At 40.1% G+C, this 16,090-nt stretch overlaps 1 protein-coding gene and 1 long non-coding RNA gene across 4 annotated transcripts in view; one reads left to right on the top strand and one right to left on the bottom strand.

Moving 5' to 3' along the window:
- The window catches only part of LOC139593258 (uncharacterized), a 32,912-nt gene extending 32,752 nt beyond the window's left edge, over positions 1-160 (bottom strand). The window contains exon 1 of the long non-coding RNA XR_011680230.1: positions 15-160. This is a non-coding gene — a long non-coding RNA (uncharacterized lncRNA). The remainder of the gene's footprint in view (positions 1-14) is intronic.
- Positions 100-15,084, top strand: USPL1 (ubiquitin specific peptidase like 1). 3 transcript variants are annotated; one of them, XM_071433968.1, is made up of 9 exons: positions 108-234; positions 4,390-4,556; positions 5,125-5,253; positions 6,482-7,136; positions 7,350-7,436; positions 7,852-7,981; positions 8,840-8,965; positions 9,625-9,785; positions 11,326-15,084. In XM_071433968.1, exons 2-9 carry the CDS (start codon positions 4,458-4,460, stop codon positions 13,221-13,223), a joined length of 3,285 nt encoding a protein of 1,094 aa, XP_071290069.1. In that variant the 5' UTR covers positions 108-234; positions 4,390-4,457; the 3' UTR covers positions 13,224-15,084. The 3 variants fall into 3 exon arrangements, with proteins under 3 accessions (XP_071290071.1, XP_071290069.1, XP_071290070.1); XM_071433970.1 differs by lacking the exon at positions 4,390-4,556 and having other exon boundaries at positions 100-234; XM_071433969.1 differs by lacking the exon at positions 108-234 and having other exon boundaries at positions 331-4,485.
- Positions 15,085-16,090: the final 1,006 nt, after the last annotated feature.

The following is a 16,090-nucleotide window of genomic DNA, read 5'->3' as shown; positions in this document are numbered from 1 at the left end:
GGAGCGAGAAATACCTGGGGCTCTGCTGGCCCCGCTCGGCGCGGCCCAGGGCCCGCCCGGCGGTGGCTCCGCCTGCGCTGGCTGCCGGGAGCGGGGCGTGCCGGGCCCGCATGGAGGCGGGAGCGCGCCGGAAGCTGCGCAGCGGCAGCGACCGGGCGGGCAGCGGCGGCGGCGGAGGCCACGCGCGGCGGGGTCCGGGGCAGCGGCGGGAGCCGGGAGTGGCGGCGGCCGCAGGTGAGAGCGGGGCCGCCGAGCGCAGCGGGCCGGGGCTCGGCTGGCGCCGGGAGCGGCGGGCCCAGCCTGTCCCGGTCCCTTCGGTGCGAGAGGGGCGCAGAGCAGGGGGGGTCTCGCGGGTCCCGAAATGCCGACTGAGTATTTCATGTCAGTAGCATCGCGGGGAAGGGTGCGGGCCTTCCGCGCCTCGCTCCTCAGAGAGGCGCCCGGGGAGGCACCGCGTGTGTGTGTCCGCTCGCATCTGCCCCTGGCACGGTTCTCTACTGCTCAGCGATTAACTCTGTGAACGCTTTTTCCCTCTGCAGTAGCGTGTGGATCACTCTGGATGTGGAATAAGAGCTCAGGAGGCAGTTTACCCATAGGTTTACCTGAAAAAGCCGAGCACATTTCGGGGAGGGAGGGAGGGAGGGCAGCAGCCCCGCACTGGGCCGGCCCTGCCCTGAGACCTCGTTAAGTGGCATCCACACCCCCGTGCCTCTCGTTTCCACTGCCTTGGGACACGGATCGCCTGCCTTCCTGAAATTTTGCCTCTTCGCTGCAGCTATAATAAATAAACTGCACTAGTTCAGGCTGTGTTTTTCGTACATTCACCTTTTTGTTTCGGAAGGACCGAATGATTTGCCAGCAAAGCGTAGTCCCTGTCCCTTGTCATACACACATTTAATATGTGGACATCTCAGAGAAGTCTGCCTGTAGAAGAAACTCTTAGAACAGTGGAGTAATGATGTTGCACGCTGGTTCGTTTTGCAATGTCATCAGATTTATCTTTATTTGCTTAGTCTACGTTAGGCTATTTTCAGGAAGGGAATTCATGTTTTCTCCTACACCATGGAGCCTTGCAGTTCTGCCCAGTACTTACAGGCTGGGCTGAAGAGAGAGTTGCTTTCTCACAGGAACAATATTACCGTTGCATGTAAGGAAATGCATTTTGTGGCCAAAACGGTCAGTTTTTGAGGGAGGGACTGGGATCTGGATATTTGTAGTTATGACCTCAGATAAAGAAAAACCTTAGTACTCTGATTTCTTATTGTGTAAAGAATGGAAAGGTAACATCACTTTCTTTTTCTTTGCATTTATTTCTTTTAATCTTTTCAATATCCCCTTGATGAAGGAAACAAGACTTTTAAGGTGATTTACAAAAAGGTTATTTTAAAATGCCCTTTTAGCCTTTAAACAAGGAGATGTCCTCTTCACTGTAGTGTAACCACTGTTGTTGCCTGCTTTTTGCACTTTGTAACTGATTCTAATTCATAAGGTACTGTTTCACAAGGTACAGTTATTGTCAAAAAGGCCTAGGTCCCTTTTTCTGTAGAATTGTTTGATGCATTGGTTTGGGCTGGAAGGGACCTTTAAAGATCATTTAGTTCCAATCCCCCTGCAGTGGGCAGGGATGCTTTCCACTAGACCAGGTTCTTCTAATCTCTGTCCCACCTGACCTTGAAAGTTTTCCAATGATAAGGCATCCACAGCTTCCTTGAGCAACCTCTCCCAGAGTCTTGCCATCCTGATTGTAGAGAATTTCTTCCTTTAATCCAATCTAAATCTGCCCTCTTTAAATCTAAAACCATTGCACATTGTACCATCACCACAGATCCCAGTAAAATGCCTCTACCTCTTCCTCATAAGCCTTTTTTAATTACTGAAAGGCTGCAGTAAGATCTTCCCAGAGCCTGCTCTTCTCCAGGCTGAACAATCTCAGCTCTCACAGCATTTCTGCATAGGAGAGGCACTCTGGACTTGCTCCAGCAGGTCCACATCATTACTCAGTTCCCAGCACTTTGGGGGAGTCTCACCAGAGCAGACTGGAGGGGCAGAATCCAGATCCCACAGTCTGTGTCTCTTTGCTGAAGATAATAAACAGTATTGGTCCCACTGTGGGCACTTGAGGGACTCCACTGGTTTATGCTTGGTACATTGAGCTGCAGCTGTTTGGATGTGGCCATCCAGCCAGTTCCTTAGGCATTTAGCAGTTCTATTTCAAGGCCATATGTCTCTATTAATCTTTTCCTTATTTTCTATCTTCTGCCCTCCCTAGGTCATTGGAATTTTCACAGGCCAATTTAATTACATGGAATAGCAAAAAAACTTGTTCTTTACTAAGTTTTCTGCTGTTTTGTGAGTTCGTTTAGTTCATAAAAAGTCTGATGAGGACATGAGCTGTCAGGAAAAGCGGGGGGAAGGGAAATAAAGAGAAAACTGATGCCCCTATCTTGCAGCAGCAAGTAGTTAGATCTGGTCAAGGAAGCATAGCCACAGCATGATGATAATTTAGTCACATCCAGAGCATATTTTGCATAACATTTTTCAATATGCAGACTTAAAGAAGGAAAGCAGCGTTAATTGTTTAGAACATGCCCTAGTAAGGCTGAGTGTGCCTTCCTCTGTACTTGCCCGTCTGTAATGCAGTTACTGCATGTGGCTGCAATGAGCTGTTGCAGTACTTGATGCAGCAGTCTTTTGCTTGGCTGTTTTTCTTGGCAGGGTTGATCTGATGCCCAGTGTTTGTACATTGTGCAAAGATCAGTACCTTCCTGTAAGGTTAGAAACTTTGAAGAGTACAGGCACGCCTCTTGGTACCACTCTACATATCTAGTACTGGCAGACCTATTTTATTTGCTCATAGTGTTGGTCTTTGAACTAAAAGGATAATTAATTTTCTTTAAATGTTATTATATTAGTGAGAAATAAAAGTCTTTATTTCAATATTGTGGTACTATTGGCTGGGTGACTATAGCTGGGGGAGGTATTGTAAGTCTCAGAACATCTTATAATTTTCAGTATTTAAGCTTTAAAAGGAACAGCAGAAGAAACAGAAACTGAACACAACCAGAAAAAAAACAAAAACTTGATTTCCTTTTGAGAGAGCTGATAGTGTAAACAGGGCCTTGCAAAGAAATACATATGTTTTATAAAACCAAGGAACATGCTTAAAACAGAATAACCTGCAGGTTCTTAGTGTTACTAACCTTTTAAGTGTGTGGTGAATTTTTTTGGTGAGAAATTTCTCAGGAGTTTCTGTCATGTGATCTGTTTTTTATTTACTCTGGAGCGCTGAGACTGCTTCATGCCGAGGAATCTACTAAAAGTCCCTTGAAAAATAAAGTTATGTATTATAGTATGATATAGCCTATGCTAAAGGTTCTTATCTGTACAACTTGTAATTGTATAAAACAAGTCAGCTTCCTGGCTAGACTAAATATATGATAACAGAGGTGAGTTGCAGTGTCATAGTGCTGTTGCTGCTGTGTGAAAAGTTGGGGTGCTTGTCTTTCCTTTACACTCCAACAAGCTTGTATACCTTGAGCTAATTCATTAATTTTTACCTTGTGTGAGCCCATGCTGTTTCAAGGGCACCCTACAACATTACTTGGAAAGCTAAATGTGCTCTGAGGGACATGGATTGTTATTTTTATGCTCTTGCCTTCTGTTACAACCATTAGTTTAATCAATCAGGGAATACTGCCTCTACGTGCTGCAGACTGATAATTCTGAAAAGGGCTGCTGGACACACTGAAGGTTTAGATAGGATATCATCTCATTTTGACCCACTCTTAAGTTGCCATGGGGGTCTGATTTGAAATCTGAGTGGTTGTGTTTTTCTGTTGTGCTTTTTTAGTTCATGCTCAGTTGGTTTTTGGCATTCCATGCAGTTCTGTAGGGTCTCTTCTTGCAAGTATTCTAAGTAGGTTTAGGTTGAACTAGTATTTATGGTCTCAAGAATGCCTGGAGAAATTTTTTTTTTTGTAAGGAGTTGTTGCTGTACTGTATAAAGGGCTGAAAGGACATCATGGTGTGGGAGAAAATGTTTTTTATTGAAGTAATGAAAAGGGAGCAGTTGTGGCTGAAGGAAAGATACTGCGTTGATGACTTTGCAATTCAACCTAACTTCGTCATGCATCTTGAGGAGATGTATATTTATTCTAGTCAGTTGCAAGTCAACAGGAGCAGGATTGGGTTCCTGTAGTTCTTAGTTTAAAGTTTTGAATTCACAGTCTGCACTAGAACAAAAAAAAGTATTTTTAGTTTAGGAAATACTCTTCTGAATTACTTTCCACAAATTATGCAAGCTGCATTGTTGTTGATTTTTTTTTTTTTTTTGTCCCAAACTTCAGTCTAATTTTTCTTTAATTGTTTTATTCACTTCTTATTTTTCAGGAGTCTTTGAAAAATCCTTAGTGGTCATGACATTGTTACAAGTGACATAAATTAGCCAGTGGCTCAGAATGATGGAAACCCAGAAGACTACAAATGGTTTGCAAGTGATTGGAGAAGGGACTGGTATAGGGAAATCGACACTCCACATGGTGGGGTATTTGGGAAAAGTCAGTTGAAACTTGTTTTACATATGTGCAAAGTTCATATTTTTCTCTGTTTTGAGAGATTTTTAATTGGTCTTAATTTTACCCCAAAAAAAAAAAAAATTCAAAGTTATTTTCCACGGAAATCTATAACAATGGCGAAAGATTTTTCTAAGTAAATATGTGCCTATGTTTTTTACTGGCACTATTTTTACAACTGTTTGCATTCCTATGAAAATTGATTTGTCTTTCAAAGATCTGAGCTTGTGTTCCCTGGCAATAAGAGTCCTGTGGTTTAGTTCAAGTAAAATAAAATGTGCATAAAAGTACATAACGTGCAAAAATAAAATGTGTTGTTAAAGACACTTTATTTGAATATTTAACTAAAAAGATAAATTTATTTAAATCATGCTACCATACAAATATAGTAAAAATATTTAAAAAGAAACCAATATAGTTTGCTTTTTATATTGTATTGTATTATATCTAGAAATTGAACAATGATTTTGTATAAGTATGTCTTACCTTGGGATAATGTATGAAATACATAAATTTATGCTGCTTTATCTTTCTTGGTTTGTTTTTATTTTAGAACTGTAATCCTGTGGAAACAACTGCACATGAGTATTGTCCAGTCTGCAAAGAGAAGGGTCAGATCCAAGGTTTACGGACTTACCGCCTTAATTTTCAAGAGTCCATTTTCCTTTGTGAAAATCCTCAGGTATTACACTAATAAAGAGTTTTATTTGGCCCTGCAGAGGCCTTTACCTTCAGCAGTTACACCTCTCTAAGTCTGTGATTTTGTTGGTAGTAAGCAGACTGTTGAAATAGGACCCCTCTGAGTCTGTATGCTGCAGGATGTTTGCTTGCAAATAGGGAAAAACAGAAATAACCTGTGTATATGCAGTGTTTAGGCATAGATAGCTACCCTAAAGGATTAAAAAGAGTAAAAAAATAATGAAATAAAGGAGGGTTCTTCTCAATTAGCAAGGGATCACAAGTGGTACTAAATAAATTTTTGTACAAGTCAGACTAGAAGGTGATTATTTGATGATCCATGGAACTAGTGTGTAGCTCTAGCAGATCTGAGTCTTCCATTTTCCCTTCTATAAGTCTGGGTAATGCATATAGGTTTATAATTGTAATTACTATGCTTTTATTTCTTTTTTCCCCCATTTTTAATTTTAACCTTAGCTGGATTTCTGTGCTGCTTAATATTTGCGTTGTGATTTTGCTACCTCTCCCTTCACTGCTCCGTGTATGTGGGAAGGGTATAGCAATCGCAAACAGACTTAAATTGCCCTTAAATTAGTAGAAACTTGACTAGATATGGGTCTCAGAGTTGTTTTTTTCCCATTCTTTCCTGGTTTTAACTAATTATGGTATAGTTCTGGAGATTGGTAATAGGGATTTGTCTATATTCATTGAGCTAGCCTTGTCAATTTGGGTACCAGTAGTCTCTCAGGCATGAGATAATAATGTCAAATCTGTACCCTAAAGGAGTGGATTTAGCAGAATAAGACAAGAGGACTCTCCTTAGCAAAATTAAGTTGTTTGCAGAGGTTGGGAGAATTTACTGGGAAAGTAGTGTTGAAGTGTCACTACTGATGTATGTATTTCATAGTTGCTTATAAGACAGTGGTGGGATAACACACCTTTCCTGTCATACCTATGTTGAATATATGTATTGATTTAATTAAAAAATCACTTTACAGGAGTCCCTATTGCTGGGTTGGATGGAGGTCTAAGCAACTTGGTCCAGTAGAAGGTGTCCCTGCCCATGGCAGGGGGCTTGGAACTGGATGGTCTGTAGCATCCTTTCCAAACCAAGCCATTTTATGATTCTGTGATTCAACTCCATTTTAAAAGTATGTTTTGTACTTTCTTTAGCTCTCATTCACCTGCAATTGCTTTGTAGATTTCACTGTAACCCTTTTTCTTTCCTTTAGTGTATCTACCCACTTGGTTATAAACCATTAAACAGCATAATTACTTCTACTGGTTCAGAAAATCATCAAGCTCCATCTACTCACAAGAAGAGGAAATTTGGTAATATCAGTGACTTTTCTGCTATTGGATCAGATCCAAAAAAAGCAAATAACAGTGTGCTCAATGTTGAGCACGCCCTTAATGCAGACTCAGTTGTGAAAGGCTGCCAGAATAGTTTGTGTATTCCCAAGGCAAGCCTACACAGTGTATTACAAAATGACCAGCAAAACCCTGGCAATCATGTGGGGTCTTGCATGCAGAGCATGGATTTTGAAACAACCACCAAGACCAACAACTACCAAGAAAGTCCACCAAAGACTTCTAGTCCCAAAACACAACTATTGCCAAATTCTCAGAATTTATCAACAGCATCTGAAATTTCACTCAAAGAGGATAAAGGTTCCACGAATAACAGAGATTTGTGTCTTCAGTGGAGAAACAAACATAATCTTTGTTGGTTAGATTGTATTTTGTCGGCACTGGTACACTTAGAAACATTAAAATCTGCTCTAGCAGAAGAATGTAACAATGGAAAATGTTTACTCCAGAAACTTATAACAAAGTATAATCAAGCATCTATTCTTCTGAATACCTGTAAAAGGAGTAAAGTAAAAGGTGAGTAAATTTAGCTGCTGTTTTCTATAGTCAGACTGATTTGCTACAAATATGTGGAATTTATATATAATGCCTCTGTTCTATTTCAAGTATGGGTCAATATGAAAGGCATTGGTTTGCAGAGAGGGAGTGCATGCTGAGGGTACATGTGTGTGAAAAGGTGTGGGGCTGTTACACATAACTACAGGAACACATACGTATTTTTTTCTTTAGATGTTCTTCCAAAAGCAGAATCTCAGCTCAACGAAATCAGAAACGTAATGTTTACAGAACTTAAGCCTCAGCTGACATGTGAATTGGGTAAGTAATTAGTGCAGCATCTCAGTAATTACTTTCGGGAAATGCTAGATATAAAGCCTTTTATGTCATACATAAAAGTATGTGTGTAGGAATGCATGCAAGAAGGTTTGGAAATATATTTGTTTCTATTGGTGACTTACACATACTTTACAGTATGATCAGCTGGTTTGTCCTTTGCCCATTTTGACTTTTTAGAGAGCAGATAATCTTTGTAATTATGCTGTAGTCGTGAAATCGTCACTGATACCAATCTAATAACATGGATCAATCCCTTTGCTGTGAGAATTGCAAATAGAGCCTTGAAATAATAACTGACATTTAAATCATAGTAATAAGCTTATCTTCTTCCTTTTTGAGGAACTGAAAGGTGATTTCAGATATTTAGTGACCATTTTTTTCTGCCCCATCTTTGAAGGTAATACGAAAAATCCAGTGTTTGCACTTCAACTACTCTTACAATTGGATCAACAAGCTGAGAAACTATTCTTGCATTCGTTTTCATGGAAATTTGAATGTGTACGTTGTGGCCACAAATACCAGGACCGGTGAGATTTTTATATAAGTAGCTTCTACATAGCTGTTCTACCTCACCTTTTAAAATCTGCATATAATAGTTGGTTTTCTTCAGATTTCCAGGTTTAAGGTTGTTGTTGAAGTTTTACATGATCTGCTTTTTCATTTGCAAATAGTTTACTGCTATTCCATGTCTTAAACAACCGTGTTATCAATTAATTAAGAAAGATACCATAGGTAACAGCGTGAGTCTCAGGACATACTCACTCTGATATTTTGTTGAGAGTATGCAAATGCTGTGGTTCTAAAGAATGTATGCCTAGTACATTTTTGCTATTGAGAAATACCTGGAATATTCACTTGGGTTACAAAGAATCAGAGATTCTCTAACATAGTTTGTCTATTTTAAAATAGTATATTACAGGGAGTAATTTCTTGAGAATTGATTTAGTTCTGTGCAGCCACAGGTACAAGCTTGTAATTACGCTCCTTTTAGGGTCAGCAGGTAAAGAGAGATGCCTTCAGAAGACAACTCATTTTAGTTGAAAAATATCTGTATTAGGTAGTAAATTACACAGATCCTGGTACAAGCTTTGTCTTATGTTGGAAAGGAAACAGAGATAACATTATAGGGAGAAAAAGCAAATAATGTGAAACTGAAGGCCACAGGGCTGCTGAAACAAGTTATGACTGATGCTGTTTGGCAGAACTGAATTCAGGGCTGACTTGGATGTGATGCTGTCACAGTGAATTCCACACAAATGGCATGAACATGAATAGAATTTGGGTTTTTATAATGTTTTTATAACTTGTTTCCTGGTAAAGTATGTATATTTATGGTTTTCTGATCACCAACTCAGCTTACTCTTTAAATATGTGTGTGTGTCCAGATTGAAGAAAACCCTAACGACATTTACAAATGTAATCCCTGATTGGCATCCACTCAATGCTGTTCATATTGGACCGTGTATTAACTGTGGAAATGCATCTCAAAGACAACAGATGATCTTGGAAAAGTAAGTTTGAATATGTGAACTTGAAAGTAACATACATAAAGTTCTGAGACTTCATTTATTGAACCTATGACTTCTGAAACCAAACTATTACTGTGGGTTTGCAGAGATTCTAAACCTTAAACTCTGATCAGTACTCACTTTTAAAGATTTTTAGATCATTCTTACAAGCTAAAATAGCAAGTATTGTTTATTAAAGATGAAACAGAGCAGTGTTTAACATGCTGACTAACGTGTGTGAACTAGGTCATAAATACTTAACTATCAAGTAGTAAATACAGACAACTGATATCCAGTGTCAGCCTTTTCACAGCCCCTGCTGTGGATAAAAGTTGTTTGATCATTTGTTTACTTAATTGACCTGGGGACAATATCTCTTGCTACTGTGTTTATGGCACAGGAATGTTTTTTCTCAACTTTTCCCCACTCCCCAAATCTCTTATTTGGTGTTGGGTTTTTTTCCCCCCTAATCTATAATTAAATGGAACATCCAGTTGGGATATTCTTTTTCCTTTCTGCTTACTGTGCAATCTGAAGAGTCTGTGAGGAAGTAGAATAGTAAGGGCAGAACCAAATACTCTTAGAGATGTCTTACTTTTTCATTAGGAACTTTTGCCACTGTTCTATTGTAATAAACCGGTTCTTTATTGTTTCTTTGTCAGAGTACCCTCAATATTAACATTACATTTTGTGGAAGGCTTGCCACATAACGACCTGGAGAAATACTCATTTCAATTTGAGGAAGACACCTACCAAATAACATCTGTTGTTCAGTACCAAACAGATAAGAAGCACTTCATAAGCTGGTCATTGAATCCTGATGGTAAGAATCACAGAATGGGTCAGGTTGGAAGGGACCACAGGGGGTCATCCAACTTCCCTGCTCCAGCAGGGCCGTCCCAGAGCACATGGCACAGGATGACATCCAGATGGTTCTTGAATATTTCCAGTGAGGGAAAGCCCACAACCTGTCTGGGCAATCTGCTCCAGTGTGTTGTCACTGCACAGTAAGGAAGTCCTTCCTTATGTTCAGGTGGAACTTCCTGTGCATCAGTTTCTGCCTGTTGCCTTCTGTCCTATTGCTCAGCACTGCTGAGCAGGGCCTGGGTGTGTCTTCTGACACCTCCCTCTGGATACTTACAGAGGCTGATGAGGTCCCTTCTCAATTGTCTTTTCTCAAGGCTGAACAGGCCCAGCTCCCTCAGCCTTTCCTCATAAAAGAGAGAGATAAGATAGAGTTTATGGTTCTTATCTACCATAATATTTCATGAGTTTTATGGGTTACTGCAGTAGTCTCAACCGTTGATATATAATAACAAAGATTTCTTTTGTCTGCATTCTAAACTTCATATTAAATTGTTGCGAATAATTTGGTTTCTTGGAGTGAAGTTTTCAGTTGGTTTTACTGCACTGTGCTGTCTTACAGAGCACTTACTGGAAAAAGTAATTTGGCTATAGAGTTTTTTTCCCTTCATAACTTCGTAAAAGTTAAAAAATAAATGCAGTCTGACCATGACTGTGGAACAAATAGTATTGTTTATTTTTAAACCAGTGATTCATCCATTCTTGGCTGGAAACAAGGTAACCTTTGGTACTATGAGCAATTAATGAAGTTATTTTTTATATCTGAACTTTATGGCACCTCAGGGGTGGGAGGCAGAAATCCATGTTGGAAACATTACTAATGGTATGATGGTTGTACCGCTGATGGAAGATCCATAAATAGAGAAGGTGAAAAGGTGATATTTTGGTAATCATGCCTCTGTAGAGAGCATGGGGTACAGTCTTATGAAGTGTTGTGACAACATGAAAATTGTCTAAGTCATATTGCCAGAGATAAAAAAGAAATGGGAAGAGGAAGCAGTTGGGAAATGCCTAGTTAAGAAGCTCCTATATGCCATATATATCTGTTTTAAAATTCTTAAAGCTATAAAATATTCTTTCATTATCTGTGAACAGTTTCCAGGTGATGAGACAAGAGTTTTAAAATAAGCAGTTTCTTTTTAGCTCCTGTGCTTCCTACCCAGGCAATTAAAAGGTCTACAGAGAAACTTAATTTAAGAGGTGGTTCTTACCTCAGACTTGTGAGAGTATTTTCAGACAAGATGTTTCAGCCAAAAAAATTCCTTAGCTAGCTTTGTTTTATGGTTGACCTACTCTGACCTGTAATAATATTGCTGCAACTTCTTGTACTTGCTCTTTTTACAGTGGAAGTCTCCTAGTTTTCTCTGGAGAAAAAAAACCCCCAAACTCTATTTTCTGCTTGCCAGGAGAATGGGTTAATAAAAATACTTGACAAGTGTGAGGATAGTGATTTCAATTTTAAAAGTCTCTGAGTCTCTGCACTGATTGCTATTTTTCAGGAACTTGGCTTGAATGTGATGATTTAAAGGGTCCGTATTGCAAGAGACGTAAAAGATTTGAAGTTCCTCCTTCAGAGATTCAGATTGTTATTTGGGAAAAGAAAGCATCCCATGTGCCACAAGAACTGAATTTACAGTTCCAAAGTAAAAATAGTGAAGATATTCCTCTTAATAATGTACATTCAAATTCCACGGTGTTGAATTGTGGTTCTGATAACACTGTCGGCAAAACACCTGCAGAACCTCACAAAGAGGATTCTGTGAGGACTCCAGATAAGAAACAGCAGCAAGTAACTGAGGACAAAAGTATTGTTCATCATGGTTCAGAAAATCTGGCAGATGGTGATCTTGTAACACTGATGCCTGAAGAAGTTCTAGATGACCCAGAAGAAAAATTGCTGCCTAATGGATGGATGGTGGGAAATAACCTTCTTGATGGATGGGGCACACCAGAACAGCTGGAACCAACTTTTTCACTTAGCACTCCATATGCAGGAGAGTTTGCTGGAACTAGTCTAGCTATGAACAATAAATCCATGTTGTGTGAAAATTCCAGTATTTGCTTTCCTCTGGAAGAGTTGAACTCAGTAAATATTACTGCTCCTGTGCCCAAAAAACATGACCCTGATTCATCTGACTCATCGCCTTCTCAATTAAATGACAGAGCTAATTTAGCTAACAGAGAACATGGATTAAATTCAGAACTACTGCTAAGCAAGAAGTGGTTAGCAGTAGAAAATACTATACAAAAACCACCTGACTTGAGAGATGCAAGCAAAACTGTAGTTAATTCTCAAGTTGGCAGTTCTTCTGGTGCCAGCAATTCAGTTCAGTCCTCACACAAAGACCGAAAAGGAGGATTTGTAGGAAGCTGGGTGAAGAAATTAAGCAAGAGTGCTTCTTTTATGCCTTCAAGTGCCTCAGCTCTCAAGAATGAGAGAAGTTGCAAAACTCCCTCATTGCAAAAAATAAGTGAAGTTCGGCTGCCAGTTAAGGGTGCAAGTAACTTTGGTGGATTTCAAAGCAGAGGTACAAAGAAAACAACTGAGACCCCAAAGTTACTGGCTCCTCAGAGTAATAATACTCATCCTTTACCAAATTTCAAAGGATTTTCTCAAAGCACTTGTCTTCCAACAGCAAATCATCCCACTATTGTAGGTCCAACTTGGATTAAGTCAGAAAGTATGTTGGGTACCTCAGGTAAAGTGACTCGGTTCCCCTCACCTGGCTATAACTCTGGCAAGGCAGAAGAGTCAGAGAGTGACAAAACAAAAAAACTTCGCCTAAAATTGTTAAAAAAACTTAATGCTAAAAAGAAGAAGTTGGCTTCACTGGATAGATTAGCAGTGGAACAGATGAAACAGGAAAAACCTGTGAGTGGAGATGTGAGCACCCCATCGCAGACTGAATCTCAGAATGACAGTGAATTATTGCAGAGCTTAAGGGAGCTGCAGTATCAGATTGATGTCGCAGGGAATGGATCTGAATTGAATGCAAACGCTGTGCCAGAGTGCACTGGCCCTGATAACACTGATGAAATACTGGCAGAATTACTGTCCCCTATTTCGACTGTCGCTCCCTTGGAGGCGCCGAAGAGCGGAGATGAGTGCATGTACATGGAAATGGTGCACGGCAGCGTGGCAACAACCGTGTCCCAGGAGAACACCACTGTGCCACAGGCAGCAGTGACAAGTGAGGACCACAATTACTACAGTCCTGTAAAGGACACCACTTTGGAGCTTGATGCAATAAACAAACACAGTGGGAAAAAACTTTCTTTTGAAAGTCCTACAAGAGATGATATCCTCGAAGACCTGTTCTCCATTTCAGCACCAAGCTCAATGGCAGATGACATGGATTTACCTCATTTTGATGAAACTCTGTTTGAAACTTGGTAAATACTCAGTTTCTTGAGTTTAAGTATTTTTTCAGTATTATGTATATTTTGAAACAAAGCACTACTAAATTATATTTTATAACTGGTTTAATTGCACACTGGCTGTACTTGAACAATTTACATTTGAGATTTTTTTTTTCTTAATATTTTACTGTAACAAGCAAATCAGGGTTTAATGTATTCTATTCTTCTGAGAAGCAGTTATTTTAGCTGTCAGATATGACAATGATTTTTAATTAAAAGCTCCTGTGAGTCTTAATTTTTGCTGCTTTTAATATTAAAATCTTCCATACTCTAGTGTGTTTGAGAACTAATTAAGTTCTGTAGTCTTGATGATGTAATGTTGTAAGAAATACTATTTATGTACTAATGATTTTACAGGACCACTCAACTCCTGAAGTTATTTTGTCCAACATTTAAAAAAAACATTTTAAGTACCTTCTGTAAGTAGGGAATTTTGCATTCTCTGATATGAACTTAGAAGTTTCTTAGAATTAATTTAACTGTAAGTTAATGCCTATTACTGTTGTCACTTGGAGTTTTTCATGACTCAGGCAGTGCACCCCCGACTGTATGTGAGATGCCAAGGAGAGGCAAGGTCAGTAGGAAGAAAGTAACGGAAAAATGTGGCAAGACAGCAGTGAGTAAGCAGAGGGATTCACACCTTGGTGTTTCTGGATATGTATAGCTTTCATTTTGCTAGATTGGAGTCTTTTTTTAAATGCATGGCCACGAAGCTGAGGGTATTATATGCCAAGTTAGATTAGCTGTACATTTTTCTTGTTCTTGGAAATAAGGATTTTATCAGCAAATCTTTATATCAGGCATATCTAGAGCTGTCCTGCATTTTTTTGTTTCAGATTCCAAGCTCAAAACATTAAATGCTCAGTCTTACTTTTCCAGTAGATGCAGTTAAACATAATGCTATTACAAGGCATGGTTACAGATTCTAATGGTTTTGGATTGTTAGAACTAGGTTTAAAAAGTGTTTGAAAAACTATAATTGGCCCTGAACTTGTTGCAATTTGATACATTGTTATCAAACTGGTACTTTAGGCAATGAATTTTTGAAATTCAAGTTATTGTGAAGAACTTGAGCTTCTTCTTTGTTTTAAATACTGTAATTGGTAATGTTACAATAGAAAATGAGTGGATTCTGAATGTTAAGGGCTGGTGTACTGCTTGTGAAATGTTTGCCCATTTATGAATTAAAATTTGAGAAATTTAATTAAAAAAAAATTAAAAAGGAAAAAAAAAGAAAAAAAAGAGGTGATTTATCCATGAATGGGTTGCAATGACCTGCAGCTGTGACATGGGAGCTCCTTCACCACTGGCTTGGGACACAAACACAGACCCAGGGGTGAGTAAAGCAGTGAGCCCAGCGTTGGTGATGCAGAATGCACAGGGGGAAGAAACAGGAGGAAGAAACCCTGCTAGAAGATGAGCAAGTCCTGGTGGAGAGGTTTATAATGTGGTTCATGGCAGAGGAGGGAGGGTGTGGGGGCACACCTGCTGTGCACATACACCTAGACAGAAGCAAGAACCTCGGGTCACCATTGGCACCCCCTCCACAAACTGAAGCTGAGACTGTTTGGGCTGCAGCTGCGTGGGATTTAGTGTGGGTACAGGTATATATAGAAGCTCCAAGAGCAAACAAATAGCACTTGAGATTAAAGAAGGTATGAAAATAAATCTGTTGATGCTGCATGTTCCTGGCTGCCTTTTTCTCTGAAACAGAAAACTAAAGATGATGCAGTGCAATTTGTTTGTTTCCATAAATGTTTTACTGCCTCTGATCCTGTGCAAGTGAGAATTCAGCTGATTTTGAATGAAAACCCCATGACTAAAGAAATTGTTTGGAATTTGAAGTGTTACTGGGTGTTTTATATTAAGAGTAGTTTTTAAATACAGCTCTTAATTTGCCATGAAGAGAATACAAAGTATTGTAGTAATTTTTTGTCAACTGGAAGTACAGGTAGTGATCAGAAACTGGCACCTGTATTGTGTTGGTTTTATTAGTGTTCTAGGGTAGATTTCCCAAAGTCTAAGGGCTTTGAGCACTGCCATCTACACCACTAAACCATGTCCCTACATGCCACATCTACATGTTTTGAGCACTTTGAGGGATGATAACTTCACCACTTCCCTGGGCAGTGTCTTCCAATTCCTAACCATCCTTTCAGAGAGGAGATTTTTCTTAACATCCAATCTAACCTCCCATGGCACAACTTGAAACCATTTCCTCTCATCCTGTCTCATTACCTACGACAAAAGACCTGCCCCCCACCTGGCTACGCTCTCTTTTCAAGTAGTTGTGGAGAGCAGTAAGGTCCCCCCTGAGCCTCCTTTTCTTCAGGCTAAACACCCTCAGCTGCTCCTCATCAGTCTTGCACTCCAGACCCTTCCCCAGCTCTGTTGCCCTTCTCTGGACACACTCCAGCCCCTCAATGTCCTTCATGTAGTGAGGGGCCCAGAACTGAACGCAGAACTTGAGGTGTGGCCTCACCAGTGCCGAGTACAGGGGACAATCACTGCCCTGGTCCTGCTGGCCACCCTATTGCTGACACATGCCAGGATGCCATTGGCCTTCTTGGCCACCTGGGCACAGCTGGCTCATGTTCAGCTGCCATTGACCAGCATTCCCATTTCCTTTTCCACTGGGCAGCTTTCCAGCCACTGCCCTCAGTCTGTAGCACTGCCTGGGGTTGTGACCCAAGGGCAGGACCAAGTGCTTGGTCTTGTTGAACCTCATCCAATTGGCCTTGGCTCATCAACCCAGCCTGTCCAGAGCCCTCTGCAGAGCCTAGTTAGTCTGTCTTCTGCTTTGGGAAAGGCATAATCACAGCACTCAGAGTGTGGAATCAGTTC

The sequence above is a fragment of the Agelaius tricolor genome, unplaced genomic scaffold (assembly GCF_023055355.1).
Source record: "Agelaius tricolor isolate 1412-34295 unplaced genomic scaffold, bAgeTri1.0.p SCAF_9, whole genome shotgun sequence".
Lineage (NCBI taxonomy): Eukaryota > Metazoa > Chordata > Aves > Passeriformes > Icteridae > Agelaius > Agelaius tricolor.
This window is presented reverse-complemented; position numbering and strand designations above follow the sequence as displayed.